Here is a 24,615-nt window from a genome sequence, read left to right on the forward strand (position 1 = left end):
GTTAGGTAAAGTTCCTGTTGTAGTTTTGTCGCGCACCCAGGAGGTATGCCATATACCCTTACATTTTGGCCATTAGATGGGAGCACACCAGTCTTCCTCTTCCCCCCAACTTGAATTAGTTTTTCTCTTGTGTGGGCAAGTATTAGTTCCTCTGCTGGCTTCTTATTAGTATTAAGCACATTGGATACTTGTTTTTCCATTCATATGATACTTTACTAAGAAGAATGTGTTTCAAATCCATGCAGGTAAAATTGTTTTTAATTGTTACTGCTATATCATTTAAATTTAATATAATGGTCCAAAAAAGAAGAAATTGTGGTTGATTTCTGATCAGGCAGAGGGGACATTCTGGCCACTTAACTGTCTCTCCACACACTTTGATTTTCAACAAAAATTAAAACTACTATTTCCAAGATGTTATCCCTAGGGATCATTGTTTCTGTCTGGGCCCACGATCAGAGAAGGTTGGGGGTGACACATTTGATCAGCAGCTTGGATCATGCCAGATGGCTTCACCCTCCCCTTCCCTCCTGCCAAAGCAGAAGTGGCTTAAGCTTGGAAATTGAAAGATAGGGCCAGTCACATAAATGAAGACTGTCAAGAAAACCTTTCCCCACAAACACTTTCTCTTCCCTCCCTTCCCCCTCAACCCCTGTGTCTTTGGTCCAACCCGACACTGGATTGAGCACAAGCTTCAGTAGCAAGCCAGGCCTCCAGGGGACAAAGGGAAGCCCAACTCTGGGTCTTTATGTATTCTTTTCCCCAAGGCTATTATGCCTTGTTTTCAAAGGCTGTGAAAGTGAACCATTTTCCTCCTGCAAAGACAGCTTGTACAGGCTTTCCTTAAAAGTCATATTTGCAATTTGACAAAATAGTTCTATACTTTCTGGTCTTTAGAATACTAGCCAGTGAACTGTTGCCTGTTAAGAGCAGAGTGGACTTCAGGTTGCACAGATATTGTTACTTTGCACATTTAGTCCACAAGTATTTAGTGAGCACCTGCTGTGTTCTCTGAAATTGTGAATAAGCAAGTGATCAATATACAAACCAGGTGCTTTCAGACAGGCATAAGCAAAACAAACAAAACAAGTGGTCAGTGGAGAGTGGGGCCATAGTGGGGCCTCTCAAAGGACCACTAGAGCTGAGACCTGGATGGCTTACAGAGGCCTGAAGGTGGGACAAGCATGTTGGTTTCTGGGAACAGAATAGGACTAAAGAAATGGTGAGAGTGTTTGTTGACGGAGCTACAGAAGGAAATTTATATGGATTGACCATAAAAATCAATCCTGCAAGAAGCAAAGAATAAATTCCAGCATGGTGGCCCTGATGAGAAAGTAGTTCTGCACCTAGGCTCCTTTGTCTGGGAGACAAGATACTATTTGAAAAGTAGGTAATAAAGCTAGAAAAAGAGCCAGGGTGTGTATGAGAGGTAGTTGTGTAATCATCCATTGACCCCCCTACTCCCTACAGAGTCTAGGCCCATGGGGTGAGAGGTGAGGGGCTGGGGGCACCCTGCCCATATGCCACATGAGTCTGCCTGGGAGGGAAGGAGCCAAGAAGAAATGCAGCAATCAGCTGCACCATCTAATGTGTGCTGGAGGCCGGCAGGCTGGATTTGAACACTGTGCCTGTGGGCATGCTGTGCAGGGAAGAGGTGGTGGTGAACAGGTCTCCCAGAGCAACCTGGAGGGAAGGGCCCTCCTATGGGCAGCAGTAGGAGGCAGTGAGGGGAACCAGGCCTGCTCAGACCCTCTGAATCAGGTGTGGGTTAGGTTTGTCTAGCAGGGGTCCTCAAACTTTTTAAACAGGGGGCCAGTTCACTGTCCCTCAGACCGTTGGAGGGCCGGACTATAGTTAAAAAAAAAAAAAAAAAATGAACAAATTCCTGTGCACACTGCACATATCTTATTTTGAAGTAAAAAAAACAAAACGGGAACAAATATCACACCACCACATGTGGCCCGTGAGCCGTACTTTTAGGACCCCTGGCTAGAGTAATACCATCCAGTGTACCATAGCCCAATTTGTCTACAAAGAGAAGGATTTTGCCCAACCAAGATTAGGACAAAAGAAACCAAAGGCTAATCTCAGATATAAATATTTATGGGAAAAGTGCTAAATAATATATTAGCAAATAGCATTCAGGAGCATATTAAATGGATAATACACCACAGCCAAACAGGGCCAAATAACTGTCAGCATAATTTACCATTTTAGCAGGTCAGAGGAGAAAATCCATTTCATTAGTTCTATAAACGCTTAAGACATTCTCAATCAAATCAATATCCATCGTTTATTAAGAAGTCTTAATAAATAAAAACAGGTGGCTATCTCATTAACAAAATGATATATTTAAAGCTAAAATTCAGCAACATGCTTAGACATGTTACACTCACACTCAGGCCCTGGACTATCACCCTTGTCTTTAATGTGCTTCTGGCAGCTCATTTCCTCAAGAGAAAGAAATGAGATAGTATAAGGAACAAAGAGACTATGCTGTCTCTATTTGCAGACCCAGGTCATGGGATACCATGAAAGCCCAAGAGAGCGACTGGAAAGAACTGAACCAACCATGTCGTGGTTCTTTTCTCTCTCTCTCTCTCTACCTCCCTCTGCTTATCCATCAGGATCCAGGCTGTATGTGCGCTGCTTCCCAAGACTGTTCCTGATGATGTCTGCAGAGCCTTTTGTACCCCCCTTCTGGGGCGTCACTGTATGGAATTGCCTGTGTCTCCCTCCGCACCTCCTTGAGCCTTCCCCTGAGCTGACAGGAAGAGCTCCTAGGCTAGGCTGTGCAGGGTATACCTGTGTGCCATTGCCAGCTCAGTCCCTGGGACACTTTTTTCTCTCAGGTGTGATGCTCAAAGGTGCTCAGTAGTCATTGTGGATCAGAGACTGCTCTGGGCTGGGATCACACCTGTCAGGGAGGGACAGTGCCCGAGCTGGAGCAGCACATGGGACATGCCTTCTCTGGTGCTAAGAAGGCTTCTCCTAGGGTGTAGGTTGTCATGAAAATGACATACCTTATAGACAGATCAGGCCATGACATTTAGCACATAGGTAAAGGAAAAACATTCACTTTATCAAATGTACTGGCTTTTTTTATATAGCAGGAACAACTGATCTTTAGATACTTCTCCTTTGGATGCCAAAGAACTTTATAATCTAGCATTGAGACTATTTGGCCTACAACTTGAGTCCAAGAAGATAACACTGATCTTTGAAGGCTATCATGTACATTTTTTTTTTTTACTTTCTTTTGGATATACTCTGTTTTAACAGCACCTGTTGTCAGTATGATCATTTGGGTACTACGCCAGCTGTGCCCCAGTACCCCAGTGCCATGCATTAGCACTCAGGAGGCTCTTGTGAAAATAAATACTGAGTTTCCAGCACGGGTACAATTTCCCTTCCATCGACCTTGACTGTGTCATTTTCAGTTCCTCATAAAAATTGTGTGTGAGCCCAAAGAATACCCTGAAATGATCTGTAAGGAACTGATATATTCTAGGCCAAACTGAAATTATCCACTATTTGAAGTCAGAGCAGCACATAATGCCATGCAGGTTAATAGATCAGTGGAAGCTGTTTTGTCAGCTCGTAAAAAGGTGAGAGAACTAAATTTTTGTACTAAATCGTTTTGCTGAGCAAACAATATGTACAGTTATTACAGACTTTGGAAAATAAATGATTTTAGGCTAATGTCAGGCTCCAGATACTGATGGGGTAGTTGAGCCTTTAAAATGCGAAGAATGAAAAACCCTTGGAATGTTGTTGACACCTACACTGCAAAAGCCCATGCAATTTTATTCATTACTGGACTTTTAAGATAACATTTATAGTTGAGGTATTAACCCTTGGGTATTTTCATATTACTTATTCAGAATAGTTTGTCTGACAGAATGAGTTTTGTTGGGGTGTGTGGGTAGCCTTTGGAGGATGAGTGAATGATGAAAACTTGGCAGAGGGCATGTTCCAAGGCCAGACCTGCCCTCTAGGTCTTGATCTGCAAATGCTGGTGGCCACACTTCACATCTTCAAAACCCTGATTGGGGAGTTTTGTGGGGGGGAGGGTGTGCTTTTAAAAAGCATGATGTCCCCTTGCAATAATGAAAATAATCTGAACTTTTCCTCACCAACCGTATCCCTGGTTCCTCCCATTGTCTCCTCCTGTGGTTTCTGGTCCCTTCTGTGAGTGGGAACTGCTGGGCCCAGCTGTCATCATGAGCCCTGATGTTGAATAGGCCTGCCCTGCAACAGCAGAGCTAAGTGTTGTCATTGTCGTTTGAAAGCTTAGGAAAGACAAGAGTTGGTCTTGTAACGAAAGGTAAGTATAGCTGTTGTTATCACATTCAATATTTTGGTTAGTTTTATCAGTTGCTTAGTAACTTAGAAACTGACCAGTAGATGGAAAACAAGATGCATTTCCAGGGATTGCTTCAAACTGCCAAGACTACACCTTCCTGTTTAAATGTAGCTAAGTTTTTTTTTGTTTGTTTGTTTTTGATAGAGTCTCACTATGTCACCCTTGGTAGAGTGCCATGGTGTCACAGCTCACAGCAACCTCAAAATCTTGGGCTTAAGTGATTCTCTTGATTCAGCCTCCCACGTAGCTGGGACTACAGATGCCTGTCACAATGCCTGGCTACTTTTGTGTTGTAGTTGTCATTTGTTTAGCAGGCCTGGGCTGGGTTAGAACCCACCAGCCCCAGTGTATGTGGCCAGCGCCCTAACCACTGAGCTACATGCGCTGAGCCATGACTAAACTTCTATAAATAACTTGAAATCTTTTAGAGGTGAGGCATGGTTTTCTGGATATTAGCTATCCTAGTGAACATCCAAAGCCTTTCACTGTCGGAGAAGAAATCCAAAGAGTCTGTGCCAGGATTTGCCAGCAGGCTCCCAGGCCCCATAAATCTGGCCTGATCTAGATGCTACTTACCAGCCTCTAGAGATCCAACCCCTCCAATCTCACCTCTGTAGAATCCCTCTCTTCACTCCTGGAGCATGTATAATCCCTGATTCCTTGGTCACTGGCAACAACCAGGCCAGGAGTGAGGAATGGATGAAAACAGCAGGGTGGTCAGCACACCCAGGCATCCACACCTGCAGACCTTCAGCCCTTTAGCTCTATACCCCCAGGATCGGGGGTTGAACTCAGGGACTGCCCCTTCCTGGTGCTACTTCTCTCCAAGGGTTTTCCTGGTGGAGGAGCAGCAGAAAGGGTCACGGGGTGAGTCTGGAAATCTGGGGTCATCCCCTCCACTGTTTTCTTCATTCAGCAAAAATGTATTGAACACCTACTGTGTGTTTTCCTTCTTTGGTTTGTCTTAAGAGACACACAGCAGGGCTGGCTTCTCTGTCTTCTTCCCAAATCTATGGCCAGAAAGAACAGTGGGTGCCCCCAGAAGGGACCTGAGCACGTAATTAGAGACAACTAGGACCCAGAAGAAAACAGCTCCTCTAAAAGACAGACTTCAATTCAGCAGCATGTGTGATCTGAAGCAGGACAGATAGGCCTCAGAAAATAAGTGTGAGAAATATACTCAGAGAAACAAGGGAAGAAGTTAGCAATGTAAAGCAAAAACCGGGAGACATTTTCAAATGAATCAAGTGGAAAAAACAAGTATGAAAAATCAAACAAACTAAGGAGCAAAAAGAGAAAAGATAAATTGCAGTGTGGGTGCAGCTAAACACAAGTTATATGAAGTTCAAGAAAACTGCAGAGGTGGCAGGAGAGGATAAAGAAATACCAAAATATAAAAGAAAGATTGAATAGCATGGAAGACAGAAACTGATATACCAAAAATATCCAAATAATAGGAGTCCCTAACAGCAGAAGAAATGTTTGAATGAAAATAAACTAGCTAGATTTAAAAAGATATGGTAGGGCTCTTTAGGGGGAGAGGTTAGGGAAAGTCCTGACCTAAACCCCTCCCCTCCAGTCACCCTCCATGTTCTGCAGCCAGTTCCGCTAACAAGCTCATGGGAGGATAGACGCTGTTAGCCTCCTTTCTCCTGCAAATCTCATTTTGGGTACTTAGAAGCTGTGTATTTCCATCTTTTTCTTCTAAATTCGTGGCACTGGCAAGATATGCAGGAGCCACTGCATCTGTGTCTACACATGCTCATCCCATCACCAGAAAACCTACCGGTGTCCAAAGCACTCATAGAATAAGCCATTGCACGAGCAACGGTGGTGGAGCAGGAAAGTTCTCCATGCATAACTGGACTTCATAAATACGTGATGAATAACCACCTGATTAAAGTTCAAACCTGTGTATAAAGCTTGTGATTTACCTTAAGGAAAGTTTAGAAGCTTTTAGTTTCACTTTGTATCTGAGAGAGTTCACATTCTCTGAATCCTCCATCAACAGGTTGTCAAAGTAGCAGCTTTCTGTATTGACTGTTGATTAGTCTTTTCTGTTGTGGATAAGACCCTTAATACTCTCAATGATTTTTTTTTTTTTTTTTGCCCTTTGTAGTTTTTAGACTGTCTTTCATAGCAGTTTTTCTATAAGATCTTGAGGGTTTCGGTTTGAGATGACATGGTGAGTTGTTTCGTAATTTAAGCCACCCCTGACCATCACCACCGCCCAACCCCTTTCACCCAGCACTTCACTGCAGAGGCCCAGAGTAGGCACTTATCTTACAGAGACACTGTCTTCTTCATGAAATCATCCTAAGAATAGCTTCATTTAACTAGGCCATTTGATGAGCTGTTTCAAACTATTTTCTCAGACCAATCTGGAAGCCGGATATTATTTCAGATGGATACAATGAGCATTGAACCTGATCACAAGGCATCTGCTGCCCTATTCAGGCTGCTGGGAGTTGATAAGATGCCTCAAATCAGTTTTCAGTGAAAGGCTGGAAAGGGTCCAGGCCACAGAGATAGACTTGCCGAGTGGCCTAAAGACAGTGTTTCCACTTCTCTGTACGAAGGATGAGTCTCAGTCTGTTTTATGTTGCTATAACAAAGTACCCGAGGCTGGGTAATTGATAAACAAAAGAAGTTTATTTAGCTCCTGCTTGTGCAGGCTTAGAAGTTCAAGGGTGTGGTCATAGCTTCTAGTGAGGGGTTCCGTACTGCGTCATGGTGGAAAAGGGCAAAGGGGAAGTGGACATATGCCAAGAGGGAAAGTGGAAACATACTCTCAGGGGAACTAATCCATTCCCTCCAAAACTAATCCAGTCTCATCAGAGTGAGAACTTACTCACTACCAAGCCGTTTGTGAGGGACCCACCCCTTGAACCAATACCGCCACTAGGCCACACTAAAGATCAGATATCAACATTCATCTTGATGGGAACAAACAAACCACATTCAAACCATAGCAGGGTGGTGGGCATTCTTTTTCAGCACATGCCCCCTCAGGACCAAGAAAGCAGATTTCGGGCCAGAATAACTCCCATAGGCCTGTCCAGGTATCCTGGGCTGTCACTGGCAGTCACTGCCACACTCAGGACTCTGGCACCCAGTCTGGCTTGAAGCCCTGTGGGTATAGGGCAAAGGTGACACGCCACCAAGTCTTCAGAGAGCTCACTGTATGTGGGAGATTAAATGAAAAATCAAACCTGCAAATTAGGGAGAAAGGATCATGCCACTACCTGAGATGTAGCCACTTGGGAGGGTCTACGCTGACAAGAGTCGGGGAGATGGAGGTGCAGTCCAGGCAGACAGCCCAGGTGGAGACTGGCTCCTCAGGGTCCTACACATGGAGGAGGTTGATGGAGCACACGCCGTGAGCATGTGGTGGGTGCAGCCATGAGAACAGGGTATAGAAGGGCCTCGTGCACAGCCACGGGTGGGAACGAAGCCTGGAGGCAGCAGAGGGAGTGGGTGCTATAGATGTGGCAGGAGGGTCCTGGGCCCCAGGCAGCATCTCCGTGGCTGTCACATCCCACTGCATGGTCCATGAGTGTGCCAAAATTTTCCCTGCATCATACACAGTCCCAGCCTGTGGCCTCCCAGTGATCCATCCTCAGGATCCAGCTCACAGAAGTTGGGGTGGGAATCTGTCTAAGGGCCTTAATCTAACGTACCACATACTTTGAGAATTGGCTGTGCCCTTCTCAGGAGGACTCTTAGCATTCCTCTGACATGATATTATATGCTGGAGCCGTGTATTTGCCTTCATGTATTCAAGGAAGTACTTCTAAAACAGAAAAAAGTGAAGAAGGACAAGGCCTGGAAAATCTGCTTGTCTAAGCAGGCCAGGTGATAACAATGATCTCAGGTGGTTTGCACCACGGACTGCAGGACCACCCAACCTGCATCTCCATTCTCACCTGCTGCCTCCCCTCCAGCTGTCTACCTTCTTCTGGGTCCCTCAGTCTTAGGAAGGCCTTTACTGTCAGATGCCTTGTCCTAAAGTAGCCTTTCCCCCAGTTCCTTCTCTCACCCCCAGCCTGGCAAATTTCTACTCATTCTTCAAAACCCTGCTCACTCATTACCTCCTCTCCCAAGGAGAATTCACCTCTCTCCACTCTGGTTGTTTAGAGCACTGTGCTCAGAGCTCTGTCTGAACCCTTGGCGGGACACATTGCATTTTATGTTTTTCATGGCTCTGTCTCCCTAGCAAGATTGGGAGCCCCTCAAAGGCAGGCAGCCTGTGTGCCCCAGACATGTGGTTATCAAAGTGCCTTCCTTCCCCTGACAATAGGCAGTGGTGACCTTTCACAGGTCTTCATGGCCCTCCTCTTTCCCCATACTGGGGATGGCCTCGTCTGTGTGAATGGTCATTCCGCAAAACTCTGAGCAAGCTCTTGTGACTAATGAGCTCTCTCCCTCTCATCCTCCTAGGGCCGACGAGATTGAAATGATCATGACGGACCTTGAAAGAGCAAACCAGGTAGGATGTTGGAAGGACTTTAGGTATAAAACCACACAAGCAGGCCCGTTTTTGTCATCTTGGGACATGTGTCACTCTAAGTTAGAAGGCCAGTTAGTGTTGCACTTTTTGCTTAAAATCATCAACATTGTCACTTTTCTGATGTCATGAGAAGTAGGAAAATACATGTAAAGTCCCAAGTGTTATTTCCTTGGCAAAGTCTTTGATGTGGTCCCAGCATCTGAAACATCTCCTGGTGAACACCACTACAAAGTGGTGATTGTTTCTTTTTCTTGATCTACCTTTTACACATCTGTCTCTGTGATTGCCATCCAATACCCTGCAGAATTGTACATCATGCCACGTAGTTAGACCAGCAAGATTCTTTGTCACCACTGTCTTTTCATGGGTTGCAGCTGCTTGCTCTGGGCAGGGCTCCCAGCTGACATCCCCTCTTAGCTGATACTTAGTTGCAAGAGAGTCTTAGTGGAAATTGCCCAGTACAGTGTCCAACACAAAACAGGCACATAGTATTGAGTGGCTCTAGCTGCTCAGCCACTTGGAAGAATTAGCCACCCTGAAAAACTTCTTCCTTCCCCTAGCACTCCACAGAATAGTATTCTGCTTTAGCAAATATTGCTGCCATTCCAAAAACAAAAAGGTTCCCCTGCCCCGTTTATTTTCTTTCTTTCTTTGTTTTTTTTCAGGGAGAAGCAGCCAAAGCTATTATAGGTTTCCCAACCTAGAAGGCCATGGGCCTTTCACAACTCACTGTTACAGCTGGGTGGCCACAGGCACAGGGTAGTTGAGGGACTTGCCTCCAGTTACCCAGGCAAGCATAGCCCCTGTGGCATGAAAGTCCTTCTTGGATCTCTGTAGCCGCCTTATGAGAGTTGCACAGGGTGCCTACCCACAGATGCTCAGTGAGCAGCATCCTTGTTGACTCCTTGGCCAATAAAACAACCAAAAGCCTAAAATATGAAAAGAAAACAAGTGGATTTCTTTTGTGGGTTCCCATGCTAGATTCCCTACTCACCATGGAGGCCCCTGGGCCTTCCGTATGGTCGAAATGTATGGAATCAATCCCCTGAGGTCACTTTATAGCACTCATTGTCATAGCAGTAGAGTAGCAGACAATTCTTGAGGACTTGTTTTGTGCATAGCTCTGTTCTAACCACTTTCCCTGAATGGAATCACTTAGACCTCACAGCAGCCACTCAGGTCAGTGCTGTAATGAGTCCGATTTTAGGTCAGTGGCTGGTCAGTTGCAGAGCCAGGACCAGAACTCCCTAAGCCTGGGCTCTTGGCCAGAAACAGGGGTGCAGCACAGCTGCCAACTTGACCTTTCCTTCAAACTCTTTCCCAAATGCATCAGCCCACATACCTCATTGGCGTAAAGTGCTGCAACTACACAGCACAGAGGTACTTATAGGGTCTTCTGCCCTTGTTTGTTAAGCTGGTTTACTCTGGCCCCTTTGTTTTTGCTCAGTCCGTATTGCTCAACTTTGCAGAGACCTTTCATCAGAAGTGGTTTCTGGGAGGAGTCAGCATTCTTGTCACGTAGTCACCATTTGTATTTCTCACACTGCTCCTTACTTCATCCCTCCCCCTATTCTAGTCTCAGGCAGGCCTCCCCCTTGGATGATACTTCTGAGGGAGCACAAGTTGGTTAGATGTAGTCTGTGAATGTCAAACTCAGCTTCAGCTGATTCTCTGTGGTCTTAGAAGCAGCCTCCAGGTACTGAGAAAGTTTGGCAGAAATAATGCCCTTCTCAAGGTCCTGAAGTCACTCAGTGGATCCCAGCCTTAGGAGAAAGGTGCCAACTCCCAGGTGACACTTGGCTTAAGTCCCAGTTTCCTGACTATGTGGCCTTGACAGTTAAAAAAGCAAGAGTGGCTCCGCGCCCATAGCACAGTGGTTACAGCACCAGCCACATGCACCGAGGTTGGCAGGTTCAAACCCATCCTGGGCCAGCTAAACAACAATGACAACTGCAACAACAGCAAATAGCCGGGCATTGGGCAGGTGCCTGTAGTCCCAGCGACTTGGGAGGCTGACACAAGAGAATCTCTTAAGCCCAAGAGTTGGAGGTTGCTGTGAGCTGTGATACCACAGCACTCTACCGAGTATAGTGAGACTCTGTCTCAAAAAAAAGCAAAAGAGGCCAGTTGTGGTGTCTTATACCTATGAATCCTAGCTCTCTGGGAGATCAAGGCAAGAGAATCCCTTGAGCTCAGAAGTTCAAGACCAGCCTGAGCAAGAGTGAGACCCCCTTCTCTACTAAAAATAGAAAAGACTATCTGGGCATGGCAGCACACACCTATAATCCCATCTATTCAGGAGGCTGAAGCAGGAGGATCACATGAGCCCAGGAGTTTAAGGTTGCTGTGAGCTGTGATATCACGACATTCTAGTCTGGGCAAAAAAGTGAGACCCTGTCTAAAAAAAAAGAAAGATGAACCTCGTGAGTGTTTTGCCAGAGGAAATAAGCTAATCACAATAAAAGACAAATACTGTACACTTCCACCTGGATGGATCTCTAGAGTCATCCAGTTCATAGAGACAGAAGGGAGAATGGTGGCTGTCAGAGGCTGGGGAAGGGAAATGGAAATTTGTTGTTAAATGGGTATAGAATTTTGGTATCGCAAGATGAAAAATTTCTGGAAATGGTGACTGTCTTTGACAATACTTAAAAATGGTTAATATGGTAAATTTTATGCTTTGTGTATCTTATCACAATTAAAGTCTTTAAATTTATTTGTGAAAGAAAAGGATTGTGGGAACAATAACATTTTAGAGATAAAATGCCAAGTAAGAAGTAGGTACTTAAATAAACGTTATTCTACAGCTGCCAAAAAGCGCAGATCTGATGGGGAGAATTGTGAAGTCTTGTGCTCAGAGCACACCAGTAACGTGGAGGAGGTGGCGAGTTCTGCCAGCAGTAAAGCCTGTGTTAGTAGCCTGATGTGGTTGCATTAATAGAAAAGAGTCTACAGTGAAGGGGGCGGTGGCTCTGCTGTCTTCAGTCCATGTCCAGGAAATTCCATTTTAGACTAACAGCTACACTGTAAGGAAAACAGCTTCTGAGGCCACCATGGTGAGGACGCTGATACAAAAGAAACTAGGAGGTTCAGGGACATTCCTAATCTTTGAGTAGCAAGGAAAGAGGGCAAATGGACTTGACACCAAGCCTAAGAGGAATAATTTCAAGAACTTGCGCTGTTGAAAGATCACAAAGAGCCAGCCAGGGAATGGGTTAGGCTTTTTCTGGAAGACCTCAAAGGACCATGGCCAAGTGTGGAGGCTTGTGGTGGGAAACTTTCTCCCAATGTAGAAAAGCTTCTCTTCAGTCTGGCTCTAGAAGTTACACTCCCAAGGATACGATCTCTCTGCCTCACTCTATTTTTGTTGTTTGTTTTTGTTTTTGTTTTGAGACAGAGTCTCACTTTGTTGCCCTCAGTAGAGTGCCATGGAGTCATAGCTCACAGCAACCTAAGCAAACTCTTAGGCTCAAGCAATTCTCTTGCCTCAGCCTCCCGAGTAGCGTAGCTGGAACTACAGACGCCCACCACAACCCTGGGCTATTTTTAGAGGCAGGGTCTCACTCTTGCTCAGGCTGGTCTCGAACCTGTGCTCATGCAATCCACCCACCTCAGCCTCCCAGAGTGCTAGGATTGTAGGCGTGAACCATGTAACCTGGCCAGCCCTGAAATGTTAAAAGAATATTTTGCAGGAAAAGAGTGGGGGATGGGGGGAAGTAGAAGTCTAAAGGAAGTCTAGAAAAGGCAGCATTGACCTGGACTTCAGGTAGGAGGAAAGTTCCCCAGGTGAGCAGGAGGAAGATGATAGGGGATACAGGCAGACTAGAGGATGTGCTGGTAGGAAGGGATCTGGTGGGTCTAAGGGAGGATACAAGCATGATAGATTCATCCTGAGAGCAGTAAGGAGTTCTGGGCAGGATTGAGTTCTAGAACACTAAACATTGGAGAACAGGGGAGTGGAAAGGTGAGAAGCCAGTAGAGAAGCGGCAGCTATTGGGCTAAGATAGGATGAGATGGCACAGGCCTGAGATGAGGCAGTCCCTTCAGACGGGCAGGAGGAGGAGTGTGCAGAGGGAACCGGGCCGTAGTACAGGAGCAGAGACATCTGAACCAACTGCCTTCCCCACTGAGAGCCCTCCAGGAGGAGCAATTTACTAGTTCATTGGCATACAACATTATTTTTGCACTAGGTTTAGTCAGAATGTTCTACTGAGACCTGAAGCTCTCTTTTATCACTAAAGTACTTTCAGCATCTATCAATTAAGTCTGACTCTCACATACAACTGTTTGTTAAAATTTAAGGCAGTGGCATTAATACTCGTTGCCCTAACAGGTGAAAGTAAATGTTCAGACTGCTGAGACTTCATGGTAAATAAGAAACCACAGCTTTGCACTTTGAACTCAGTATGAAACCATGTCTAGGGGCTTCAGTGACAAGCCGGCTTCCCTGCAGCGGGCGGTCTGTCTGCCAGCTGTGCCCTCACCTGACCCTTCAGCCCCTCCTTTAAGAGCATCCCTGACAGGAGCAGCTGGTGGCACAAAACCACAGCAGAGGGGCCAGGAGGAAGCCTTTGAAGTGAGCGGTCCTTCTGGTAACCTGCCTGATTTGCATGTGCAAAGCTGCCCTGATGGAAGATGCTTCAGGTTGAGGTTAAGGTTGGAAACCACAATTCATCTTCCCAAGGAGCGTACAGAGAAATGCAAAGAGCAAAAGTGACTTAAAGCAAAGTGTGGCATGTTCCTTGACCAAGGTTTTTGTGTCTGAAGTGAAGAAACCTAAGTTAAAATCTCAGGTCTACCATTTCCTACCCACATGGCTATGGCAAATCCCTAGTCTCCATGGCCCTTCTTTCTCTATCTGTAGATCTGGGTGATGATTCCCACCTCTTTGAGATTCTCCATCCTTTTGAACCTCTTTTCATTCAGCAAATCTTGCTCTGAGCAATCCCTGTTGAGGCTACCCAGGAAATGCTGTCTTCAAGTGGCAGAGTCTTCTGGGAACCTGGGTCTCTCAGGTCAGGTGTGTTAGCAAGGCCTTGGGAAGAAGGCCTTTATGGCATAAAGAGGAGGGAAATATGCTCTTCTGGCTTTTTTGAAAGCATGACTCGGTCTGTGACAAGCAGTGTTTACATGGGTGCATTATCACAGTTCCAGCTTGCAGCTTGGCCGACCTGATGAAAGAAATCCAAATCAATATCTGTTGCATCCCCTGGAAACATAGACAGGTTTAAATGGAGGCTTTGGCTGCCAGCACAGCATGAGTTTAGGACACATGCAATAAATTTCCCGTCTCTAGCCCACATAGAGCTTTCTGGCCTCCTTCCTGCAGAATCACTGACCAGGGGTTCCCTCTGAGAGTCTAGGTGTTCGTATGACAGGGGGAGGGTTAGGTTAGCCCATTGGTAGTTCCCAGGCCTACTTTGTCCCTGGGGTCACTTGCTTGTCCAAGTCTAGGTTTTAATAGCCGTGCATGTAGAGGAGGACAAGAGACAGATCCTTGGGCCAATAAGGATAGAAGATTAGATAAGACACACCACCCCTGCCATATAAAACCAGAGGCCTCAGAGGGCAAACTGGATGGGGGAATCCTTCCCTGCAGGAAAGATGGTAAGGTTCTCAGGTCTCAGTCTTGGTTCCAAGAGGAGAGGAAAATGTGTCTCCTAAGATATTTCTGACTACTGCCATCTCTCCATGGGTCTGCCATATTTTGCACCAGGCTGAGACTGATATCCTCAGCCCTTTCCCCAAAGCTCTGCCCTGCCAAGCTCCTCAGCCTCAAGACCCTGCCTTCACCCCTCTCTGTGTCCTACCCACCGCACTCCTCCACAATTTCTGAGTCAGTTTGTTCAGACTTTAAAGCCTATGAGAAGCTGTCCACATCCTGTACGTGCATCCTGACAAGTTCTCCTTCAGGGGCTGAAGTTGAGAAAATGATCCTTTACTACCTTCCAAGGGCCTCTCATGAGTCCTTGATGGGTATCACAGGGGACCTCTCTCTAGGGTGAGTGTCACCATGGACCCACAGTTCAGGCTGCCTCTCCCTGAATCACCCAGTGACCAGCGTGACACAGGCCCAGGGAGAATAGCCTCCCTCACCTTCCCTAGAGACGTGATACTCACCTATGACTCTTAGGCTGGCCTGTGTCTTATAATGAGAATCATTTCTACTATTTGCTGGTCTGGTTCTAGCAGGAATTCTTAAAATGAGGTGTCATAGCTGCTTGCCATCTTAGGGGAGGTGGAGCTTAACCTGAAGACCGGCTTATAGTCTTCCCCTTAAAACGCCTTCCGTTTCATGATTAGGAAAGCATACTGACCCCCTGAGGCAGCACATACAGGACCTTAATAATACTGTTGTTTACTGGACACTGTCACTATCTGAGGCCCCTGTGAAGCACTGGCTTGTGTGGTCTCGGTGATCCTTAGTCACCTGGCCGGGGGGATGTTTTCCATCAGTGCCATCAGAGTTACCACCCAAATGTGAGCAATACCCTCATGTCCTCTGTCCTGACCTTTCCCTGTGTTCCCAACAGTTACTCATTTCTTAGGAGAGAACAGAGGGCAAGCAGGAATCAGCAAAAGAAATCTTAGAAGAGCTGCTTCACTAGGGAAGGTGCTGTGCTCGTGGTGGGGTGGCCACAAAATCACAACGAGGGCTGCTGTCAGCTACTGTCTGGGAGCAGAGCATGGCCAAGAGTCCCCATGGCTACAAGAGGCGGGAACATGCCCGTCAGTTAACACAGGGAGTAAGTGGTTGTCTCAGGGCAGCCACAGCTTCTTTGTCTGGGGTTGTGAGTCTAGGAACACAACTGCAGCTTGTTGAATGGTGGCCTTCAGGAGGATAGAGGCCTTGAAACAAGTGACACCACACACTGACTCTGCAAAATGCCCCTTTCTCTCTGCCTCAGCTCCCCAAAATTGGCTAAATTTAGTTATCGCCTACAAAATGAATCCATCCCATATCAGCATCTGCTTCCTTGCTCTACCCCCTCCTTTAATTGTTCTTAGGCCTGTTTTTATTTTTAATTCTTCTGCTTTGTGCGTGTTTAACTGTGCAAAGTACCTGAGCTCTTAGTTTTGTGGGGTTTGTATTTTTTGAATGTATTCAGGATGTAAATCCTAAATATATAACCCAAAAGTCTCACCAGAGTAACAAAGTCAAGCCAAATGTGATAAAAGGGAACAAGCCACAGAATGAGTCTGTACCTGAAGTTGGAAACTGAGTGCAAAGCAAGCGCTCTGGAGAAATTATGCAAATTGAGGGTGAAATCCTCAACAGCTATTGCTTATTCAGCAAGCTCTTTGATGGGACAGTGTCTGCTCTGCACAGCTCATTGCCTGTCTGAGAGCCTCAAAGCCTCCTGGGGACACCTCGTGAACCAGCTACCCAGGCCTTCCCCAACTCTGTCTATTCACGGAAACTTCAGAGCCAGTGTCACAAGTTGGGGTGGTTGTCACCTTGTTGGCTGTTACCAGAACAGCTTCTCCACTGCTAGTAGACAGTTTTCCTCATTAAGGGACTAGGAAAAATATGTCTAAATATACCTTATACCTGGCAGAATCAGAAGGATTTTACACTCAACGGTTTAGCCAGTAGCAAGGGAAGAGTAAACTTTGAAGTAAGATGACATGATTATCAGAAAAACTTGGGAGTGGTACATCTGGAAAAAACTGGGCGAAATCTTTTTTGATAAGTTTTTCTTCTATCTTAATATCCAGTTCAGTATAAAAGTTTTGAGACAGACTGTGTTATGGTCTACTATTTCACTTCCAAAAAACGCAATTGATAGGGTTCTTTCTCATTCATTTGTTGCAAGTTGCAGCTTGCTCAACTTATGGTTGTTGCTGCGAGGGCTTCATTTGTTTCCGTCACATGGGTTTTACATTTCTTGATTTTCATGTCCCTCAAAACTTCCATAATGACCCACATAGTTGAACAATTAGCATGAACCACGTCTAGCTACACAGGTCACATTGCTGCCTTTCCTGAAGGTGGGAGAGTCTAGATTCTGTATGGAGTGAAGAAGGTGGGAGATGACTGCTTAGACAGGCCTGGCTAGGCACTATGTGAATTATATTGTGTGTGATTCCAAGAGCTCCCCAAAAGGCAGGACAGGCCGCCATCAGTACCTTCCTGGGAAGACCCAACTGCCCTTAAACATATCCTAATTTGTCTGTATGCAGAGATAGATTCAGTGCTGCTGATACAGAATTACTTAAGGCTGCCAAACCCATTCCTCATAGCTGGATTGATCAGCGAGTTCCAGAGTAGACTAAAATCTTATTTGTTTGTGACTTTTTTCTTAACAATTAGCAGACACATGCTATCATTCCACAGGAAATGCACGATGGAGCCCCTTCTCAGCCAGGATTTCCTTGTCAGTCTTTTTCTATTAGTGAATGTAAGTCCAATAGATAGAAATAGAAAATTACTCTCAGCCCACATGCCCAGTTGTTTTGTCTCAATCATAAGAGTACAGAAAAGACAAGGCCATTTATAACTGGCTTCTGCATGCATTCTGTATACTGAGCGCTTCCATGGATGTGAACTCTCACATGGTCCCTAAGAAGGAATGGTGTTTCCATTTTACAGATGGGTAGGTGGAGGCTCAATGAGCTTTGGCGACTTGCCCTGATTCCTTTGTTCCTCTCAGGTAGTGGGCATTGGAACAACCTGTCCTCACCATCCAGAGGGAAATCTTTGTTTGCTCCCCAGGGGCAGTGGCTCCCTTGTACAGGAATTACAGGCAATGATGGAAGGGTCCACTCATGGCTCTTGCAGCCCCCAGCACTGGCCTGTGCTGCCCTCTTCTGTGCGGCCCCAGATTGGCCTGGCTGGCTGAAAGTAACAGCATCAACAATAGAAAGTTTTGTCAGGTGAAGGGTTAAATATGTTGAAATAAGCTTGGGCCTTACCAAAGAAGCAGCATTCACACCCTGTCCGTTTATAGAAATACTAAAGGTAAACAACCACAACACAGTGCATGTTTTTAGGAAGAGAATGACCAAAGTGTCTTTAATTCACTGTTTACCCGTGAGAATTACTCCCAGGAGTAATCCTGCAATAAAATCTTCTTCGTCTATGAGAATAGAAAGAAATTGAATCAAAAGACTCTATTTCCACTTGTATTTATTCAGTCTGGGAAATTCAGTGGGCCGGAGCATTAGTATCAGCAGGGGATTCCTTGCTCCTAGCGTTAAATTACTGTCATAATCGCTCAATTATTTCTTCCTTGTACTGTTTAAAATAAGAATCCATCACATTCTATGTTTTTTTCTAGCATTTATTAGGTTGAGTGTTTAGGAAAATCAATTATAGTCAGTCAAGCATGAATTGATGAATGTTCTTGTAATAATTGTCAGTTGTTAAACTGAATGTACTTTCTCTTTCCACCCCTTTTCATTTCCTTCAGAGGGCAGAGGTGGCTCAGAGAGAGGCAGAGACCTTAAGGGAGCAGCTCTCATCGGCCAATCACTCCCTGCAGCTGGCCTCGCAGATCCAGAAGGCACCAGACGTGGTGGGTAGCCCAGCCCTGTGGGACTCTGCCCACCTGGCATGCCCACCTTTGTGTCACAGCTGCTTTCTCTTCTCTTTTTGGAGTGATATTTGAACCAGAAGTGCTTTCTTGGTGGGGAGTGCTTTGAACAACTTGGGACTAGAACTTTTATGTAGAAAGAAGAACTTTGCTGGTTACGTGTGGGTGCTCCGAGACCAGCATGCTGACACCCAGTGCCGGGGCGGAGGCTGCTGAGATGCTATCACAACAAGGACATCTTCCCCACTAGGCCTGAGAACGGGGAACTACTAACATGGGGGTGGAGATCTGCAACTGCAGCCTCCTCAGAATCAAACAGGGAAGCTAATAAGGGGTAGTTCTCTTCCTGGGTGTGTCTCTCCAGGGCGAAGACCAGTCCATGATAAGTTAGGGAGGGCAAAGAGATAATAAAATCACCTGCTCTAAGTTGATAAAATAGCTGGAATCTCACCCAAAATACAAGCATCTAGGAGGAGTGAGGCAACTTGATTTTTCTAAAACTGGTACAAACAACTCTTAGCCAGAACTTTCCCAGCTTGCTCTAAGTGGCTTTGAACTACTGATTTCCAGATTCTTTCCTTCTGCGCTGAGTGGTGACATGGAGCAGTGTTGGAGCCATATTAGACCCCAGCTATCCACTCTGTTAGCTGGCGAATGGACATGGGGCTGAATTTCCCTGAGTCTCAGCTTCCACCATCACTAAAAAGGGGGTTTTATGAGGGCTTAGGAAGTTACTATGAGCAAAGCACTTGGAGTAAGACTTGGCATGTGGTGAGACCTTCATGGCTACTCTCATCAGTGGTCAGTGCTGCTATCTCTGGACCCCCGGTTTCTAGGCACTCAGCCCCATCATGCTTCACTAGGTCTCTTTCGCTCTAATAGGCTGTGGTGAGTACCTGGCACTTGTAGGGGTCCTTTTATTGAAGAAAGATTCATTGAGTCCTTGCTATGCCCAGGGCCTGTGTGGACACTGTGAGAACCGTGAAGAGGGGAACAAGGCCTGTCACAGAGAGAGTGAGGTCTCATTAGGAAAACTCACAGCCATCATTCACCCAGTTCATACACAGGGTACAGTTACTTTTGTACACAGATAAGGAAACAGGGTCCTTGGAATTAAACACCTCACCCCAGAACATAGTTGATCATTGGCCCAGCCAAGGCCCAGGTGGGGCCTTCTAACCCCCAAGACCAGGGCTTTTAAATTACTCCTTAGGTAGGAATCCAGAGCTTAGTGTTCATGTTAGCATTTTCTTTTAAGAAAAGATTTTAGTTTTCTTTTTTTTAAGTTAACATTAAATAAAACATGATTTGAGTGTTTCAGAATACAGAGAAAAAATTTCCATTTAAGGGGCCATCACACTCTTCATACTTCACAGACTCTGGTACTTAGTTTCAGCTGTGTCCCTGTGAAGTTCCTGTTCCCTCCTCCATGGTTAGATCTACTGGATACAGCGCCAGGGCCTGGTGGGAGGAAGCCTTTGGGATCAGGTCATAGCTTCTCCTAGCCTCTGGGGTCCTAGTCGGTCCTATTAAGGAAGCCATCCATTCTGACATGTCCACAGGGGACTCCTGAGCTCAATGTTTTGATTGAAAAAAATTCTGGCACCATCCTGGACTACAGCCACCAAAACATTTCCGAAGGAAATGAATGTTTTTGCAGGTAGACTCAGTTGTGGATCCTAGGGGTGCTTAAACACTTCATCATCAGTTAAGTGCAGTGTTTACATGGCACCAGTTCAGTCTGCCAAGAGCAGCCCTGCGGGGCTCTCCCCGGGTGTTATTCCCACACAGCCAGCGAGTCTCAGCTCTAGCCAGTTGGGGAGCAAACATAGGAAACTGGGCCAGCGGGAAAATGGTCTGTTGAGCTTGGCTGACAGAATGCAGCAGAGAAACAGTAGAGTCTATAGATCTAGCAAAAGCCAAAGCCAAGCCATTGGGTGTCTCAGCAGAATCACCAGTTCTAGAAGGTGAGCAGTCACTCACCAGTCTGTTGCTCCAACTCAGCAGCCACACTGGGGCTTTACGTAGTTATTTCTTTCCTGCCTCTTGATACCACGGTTGTTAGAGGAAAGTCTTATTGTTATTGTCATTTTACAGGTAGGTTGGGAGTAAGGGGAGATGAGTGAATTCAAAGGGACAAAAGGTGATGGAATACTGCATCAGTAACTTCTGTTGTTATGTTCATCTTTCCCTTTGGAAACACTCCACTACCAGTATCATCTTAAGCCCTTCCATCTTTTTATACTATGTTCTCAAATCCTACAGAACATTCTGACATGTCCTCTCCTTCGGCCTGTAAGAGATGCAGGACACCCTTCTCAGTCTGGGAACCTTGGTGCCATGGAATGTTTGTGCTGAGCCAGACCATTGGGGGGTGCACCCTAGCAGCGGTGCGCACGGTGGCCTGTTTTCACATTCCCTGTCTGAGCCATGGTCCAGCCCTGGGCCCTACCCTAGACCTTTGAATCCCAGGCTCTAGGGAAAGAGCCAGAACCCACACTTTTTCTACAGCTCCCAGTGGATGCAGCTGAGTTGTGCCTTAGACAGACATGAAGAGTCAGTGCTCCCAGTCCTCTCTGAGCCCACACATGCTTCAGCATGGCCCCTGCCCCCTGCTTATTAACTCACGTACCCAGGACTTGCACAGCTGCCTGCCCTCTGTAGATTGAGCCCAGGCTCTCCTCCAACCCCAGCCTTGGGACCATTCCCCAAGCCTTTCTCCTTTCTTTCTTAGTTCTCTATTGTATCCTTAGGACAAACAGGAGTATCTCCTATGTTTGAGGTGGGAGTGAGTCATGGTTTGGGCTCCAGCTTTTTCCAGGGTCTTGCTGGTTTGGGGTATGTTTCCTCACCTCATTTAGTTCATGCTAGACCGCAGTGATTTTTGCAACATAATGAATGAGGATTTTGTGGCTCAGTTTCCTAACAGTTAGGTGATGGGACCTTGGGCTTGTGGCCATGCTCAGCTGGGCCTTAGGAATTGATCAGATGGTCCTAAGAGGCCTGCCACTCCCAGGTCCCCTGGCTGGGTTCTGGGCCAGCACTGAGAGCTACAGTTTTGACACATGTTTATTTGAATCACTTGTCCCTAATACATTAACTTGTAGTTGCCCATTGTGAAGCCCAAGTGACTTACAGCTGGTGTCACTTTTCCTGAGAGCCCGTTAGCATTTATGGTGTACCCTGCAGGACGAGACACTGATGAGTGACCTGAGGTCTGTGATTCAGTCTGTGCCACCGTCAGATTCATCTCCCTGCACGTCACCCCTATCATGCCCCTCCCTGCTCCCGAGCCTCCGGGCTCCTCATGGCTGGTCACACCCTTTGGAACATCCACCTTCAGGTGTCCCTGTGCTCAAGCCCTCACAAGCCGGCCCTTCCAGGTTGGCCGCTCCTCAGGCCCTGCTCCCAGCCGCTCTCTGTGGCTGCTTGTGGTGTCTCCTGCCCTTCCCCTAGTACCCTGAAATGGAGCCCCTGTCCTCCAACAAGGCTCTGCCAGCCCTCTGAGCTATGTCCGTCTCTCCCCTAAGGCTCACCTCCATGTCTCCAAGAGGCTCTCACGTCCTGGCATTGCTTATGTGACTTGCCTTAGGGCTCCTGACGCTGGGCCTGCTGGTATTGCCTAAGGTGGTGCTTTCTAAACTCTCTGCAGTGAAGGATGGTTTTGTTTTGTTTTTTAAATTTCCAGTCTGTTGCAGACTGATAGTTTTATAAAAGACAATTAAAATGTCACTGAAATGTCAAGTCACTATAAAAGCTTCTAAACACTTGCTCTCAGTTTCTGCGCTTGCCTTGCTGTGCACCGGCCCTGGTCTGTGAATTGGCACTAGTCCGGGGAGCACATGCTGAGCAGAACTGGTCTGGACAGCATGTGCCTTGTAAATAAGCCAGCTGAGACACTCCCTGGGGCCACGTGCACATCTGATAGGGGTCAGGAGACATGAACCACCTAGTTTATGAGATGGTACAAATCAAAGACACAGAAAGGAGTTACTTCTTTGCACACAAAACTTTACAGACTTAAATGGTAAAGACCTTAATTTCCCAGGAAGGAATTGTGAAAAATAATTTCCCTGAGTGACTGACTGGCCTCAAATGTGAAAACTGGTGACAAGCACACTGTTTGTGGAGTGGCCTGGCTACACCTGCTGACCAGGGCCACAGCTGCCACCCTCCGACCAGCTTAGGCAGCATCAAGATGTGAACCAGAGAGGGAGCCACAGCAGGATGATAGCCTTGTCCATGCCTTCCCCCAGGTCTCTGACATCACAAACGCCATGCAGACGCCATGCAGCCCTCCCCCTCGACACCCCCTTCCCCCCTTCCCCCGGTCTGTCACACCTAGAAGTGTATCTGCCCTATAGAAAAACTTACAGAATCTTCAGGAGCTATGATTACTTTTAAAGGTTGGAAAGAGTACTGCTTAAGTTGTTGAGAAGTAGAATTATGGATTTGACTTTTTCATTTTTTTAAGTACCTTTTCTGTTTTGCATACTTTCTCCAATGAGCATGGGAGCGGGGGGGGGGGGTCAGAAAAATCAGTTTTTAAAAAATTAGTTGTTGGGCAGCGCCTTGGCTCAAAGAGTAGGGCTTTGGCCCCATATACCAGAGGTGGCAGGTTCAAACCCGGCCCCAACAAAAAAAAAAAACTGCAAAAAAAAAAAAAAACAAAATCAGATGTCATCAGAGTTCCTAAGCAAAGGAGCACCAAACACAGATCTTCCAAATCTTTTGTTTGTTTTCTCTGAGAATCAGTTGGTCAAACAATATCTCAGCTTTTAGATAATTTAACAACGAATCCAAAGGACCTTGAATCCCACATTGTGGGAGAAGATCTGGGTGCTTGAGTAGCATTGCAAGAGCCCTCCTCTGAGCCGCTGGGCCTGTCGTTCCTCCCTCCCCCGCTCTCAGCAAGAGAGGGCTCCTTACCTCCTCCATGCCCTGGCTCACGTAACCCTGTCTTACCGAGGCTTTTCCTGACCGTCTTATTAAAACTCTTCTTTTTTCCAATCTGACTCCCATGACCTCCCCTGTTTTAGGTTTTCTTAGCCCTTTCTTAGCACTTGCACACTTTTCATTACTAATAAATGAATATACTGAGTCTCACCCACCCTGCCGCATCCCCACTAGACTATAAGCCCTGTGAAGACAGCGGCTTTTGCCCTTTTTGCTGTGTACCCAGTAGATGGTGGTACTCTAATTTGTCCAGTGAACAAATCTATGTGGCAGATAACCACAGCACGTGGGGCAGGGCAGGGCAAAGGCCACATTGTGTCCAGGCAGAGGCAAGAAGCAGCATCCTGCCATGAGCTCACCATTCTTACCCTGAAATTGGTGGTTTCTGCCTCAGTGGCCAGCACAAGTGACCTGAGCACCTGGCCCAAAACCAGTGCAGTTTTGTCATTTCTTTCTCCTCCCCAGGAGCAGGCCATAGAGGTGCTGACCCGCTCCAGCCTGGAAGTTGAGTTGGCCGCCAAAGAGAGGGAGATCGCCCAGCTAGTGGAGGACGTCCAGAGACTGCAGGCCAGCCTCACCAAGCTGCGTGAGAACTCGGCCAGCCAGATCTCCCAGCTCGAGCAGCAGCTGAGTGCCAAGAACAGCACGCTCAAAGTAAGGGCACCGTGGGTGCCAGTGAGCCACACCCAGGGGCAGGGGCGGCTGGACATGTGCATGCACACATACCACCCACACCCACCCTCTGCCTTCCTGGAATCTTGAACCTTGTGAGGATGGTCAAAGCAGAGGAGCCCACGGCAAGGAGACTGTGTTTGAACCCTGCCTTCCTCCTGCATGAATGGCATTTTCCTTCCCAGGCCATTCCTGGCATGCAATGCAAGTGTCCATGACTAGGCGAAAGTCCCTTCTCTAGTGATTACCCATGTCTGTGATCAGGGAGAGTCCATGCATGTAAAAGTCAGAGGCTGTCTGTACAGGCAGGCCATTAGCCCAGTTCTGCTGGGGGTCCCTGGCGAGCACACCAAAACTCTGGCTCCTGCCTAAATTGAGCATCTGAGCTAAGTGATGTTCCCTCATTTGAGTGCTTTTCTCTCAGTGGCCCAAAGCATAGGAAGCCACACACTTAGTGTCTCTCCCACACAGACTCATTAGGCAGAAGCTGGGTCCTTCGGGCTTTCTCACAAATCTGTATCTCAAATGCTGAATGCAGAACCTTCTTCAAATTTTAAAATATAACTACCATACTT

At 46.6% G+C, this 24,615-nt stretch overlaps 1 protein-coding gene across 4 annotated transcripts in view; it reads left to right on the top strand.

Moving 5' to 3' along the window:
- The window catches only part of CUX1 (cut like homeobox 1), a 383,513-nt gene that overhangs the window by 277,668 nt on the left and 81,230 nt on the right, over positions 1–24,615 (top strand). For 3 of the 4 annotated variants that reach the window (XM_053554218.1, XM_053554216.1, XM_053554215.1), the window contains exons 9-11: positions 8,807–8,855; positions 18,290–18,394; positions 23,834–24,022. In XM_053554218.1, coding sequence (XP_053410193.1) covers positions 8,807–8,855; positions 18,290–18,394; positions 23,834–24,022 — 343 coding nt within the window. The remainder of the gene's footprint in view (positions 1–8,806; positions 8,856–18,289; positions 18,395–23,833; positions 24,023–24,615) is intronic. The other variant, XM_053554217.1, reaches the window with a different exon arrangement.

Source organism: Nycticebus coucang, chromosome 12 (genome assembly GCF_027406575.1).
Source record: "Nycticebus coucang isolate mNycCou1 chromosome 12, mNycCou1.pri, whole genome shotgun sequence".
In the NCBI taxonomy this organism is placed as follows: Eukaryota; Metazoa; Chordata; class Mammalia; order Primates; family Lorisidae; genus Nycticebus; species Nycticebus coucang.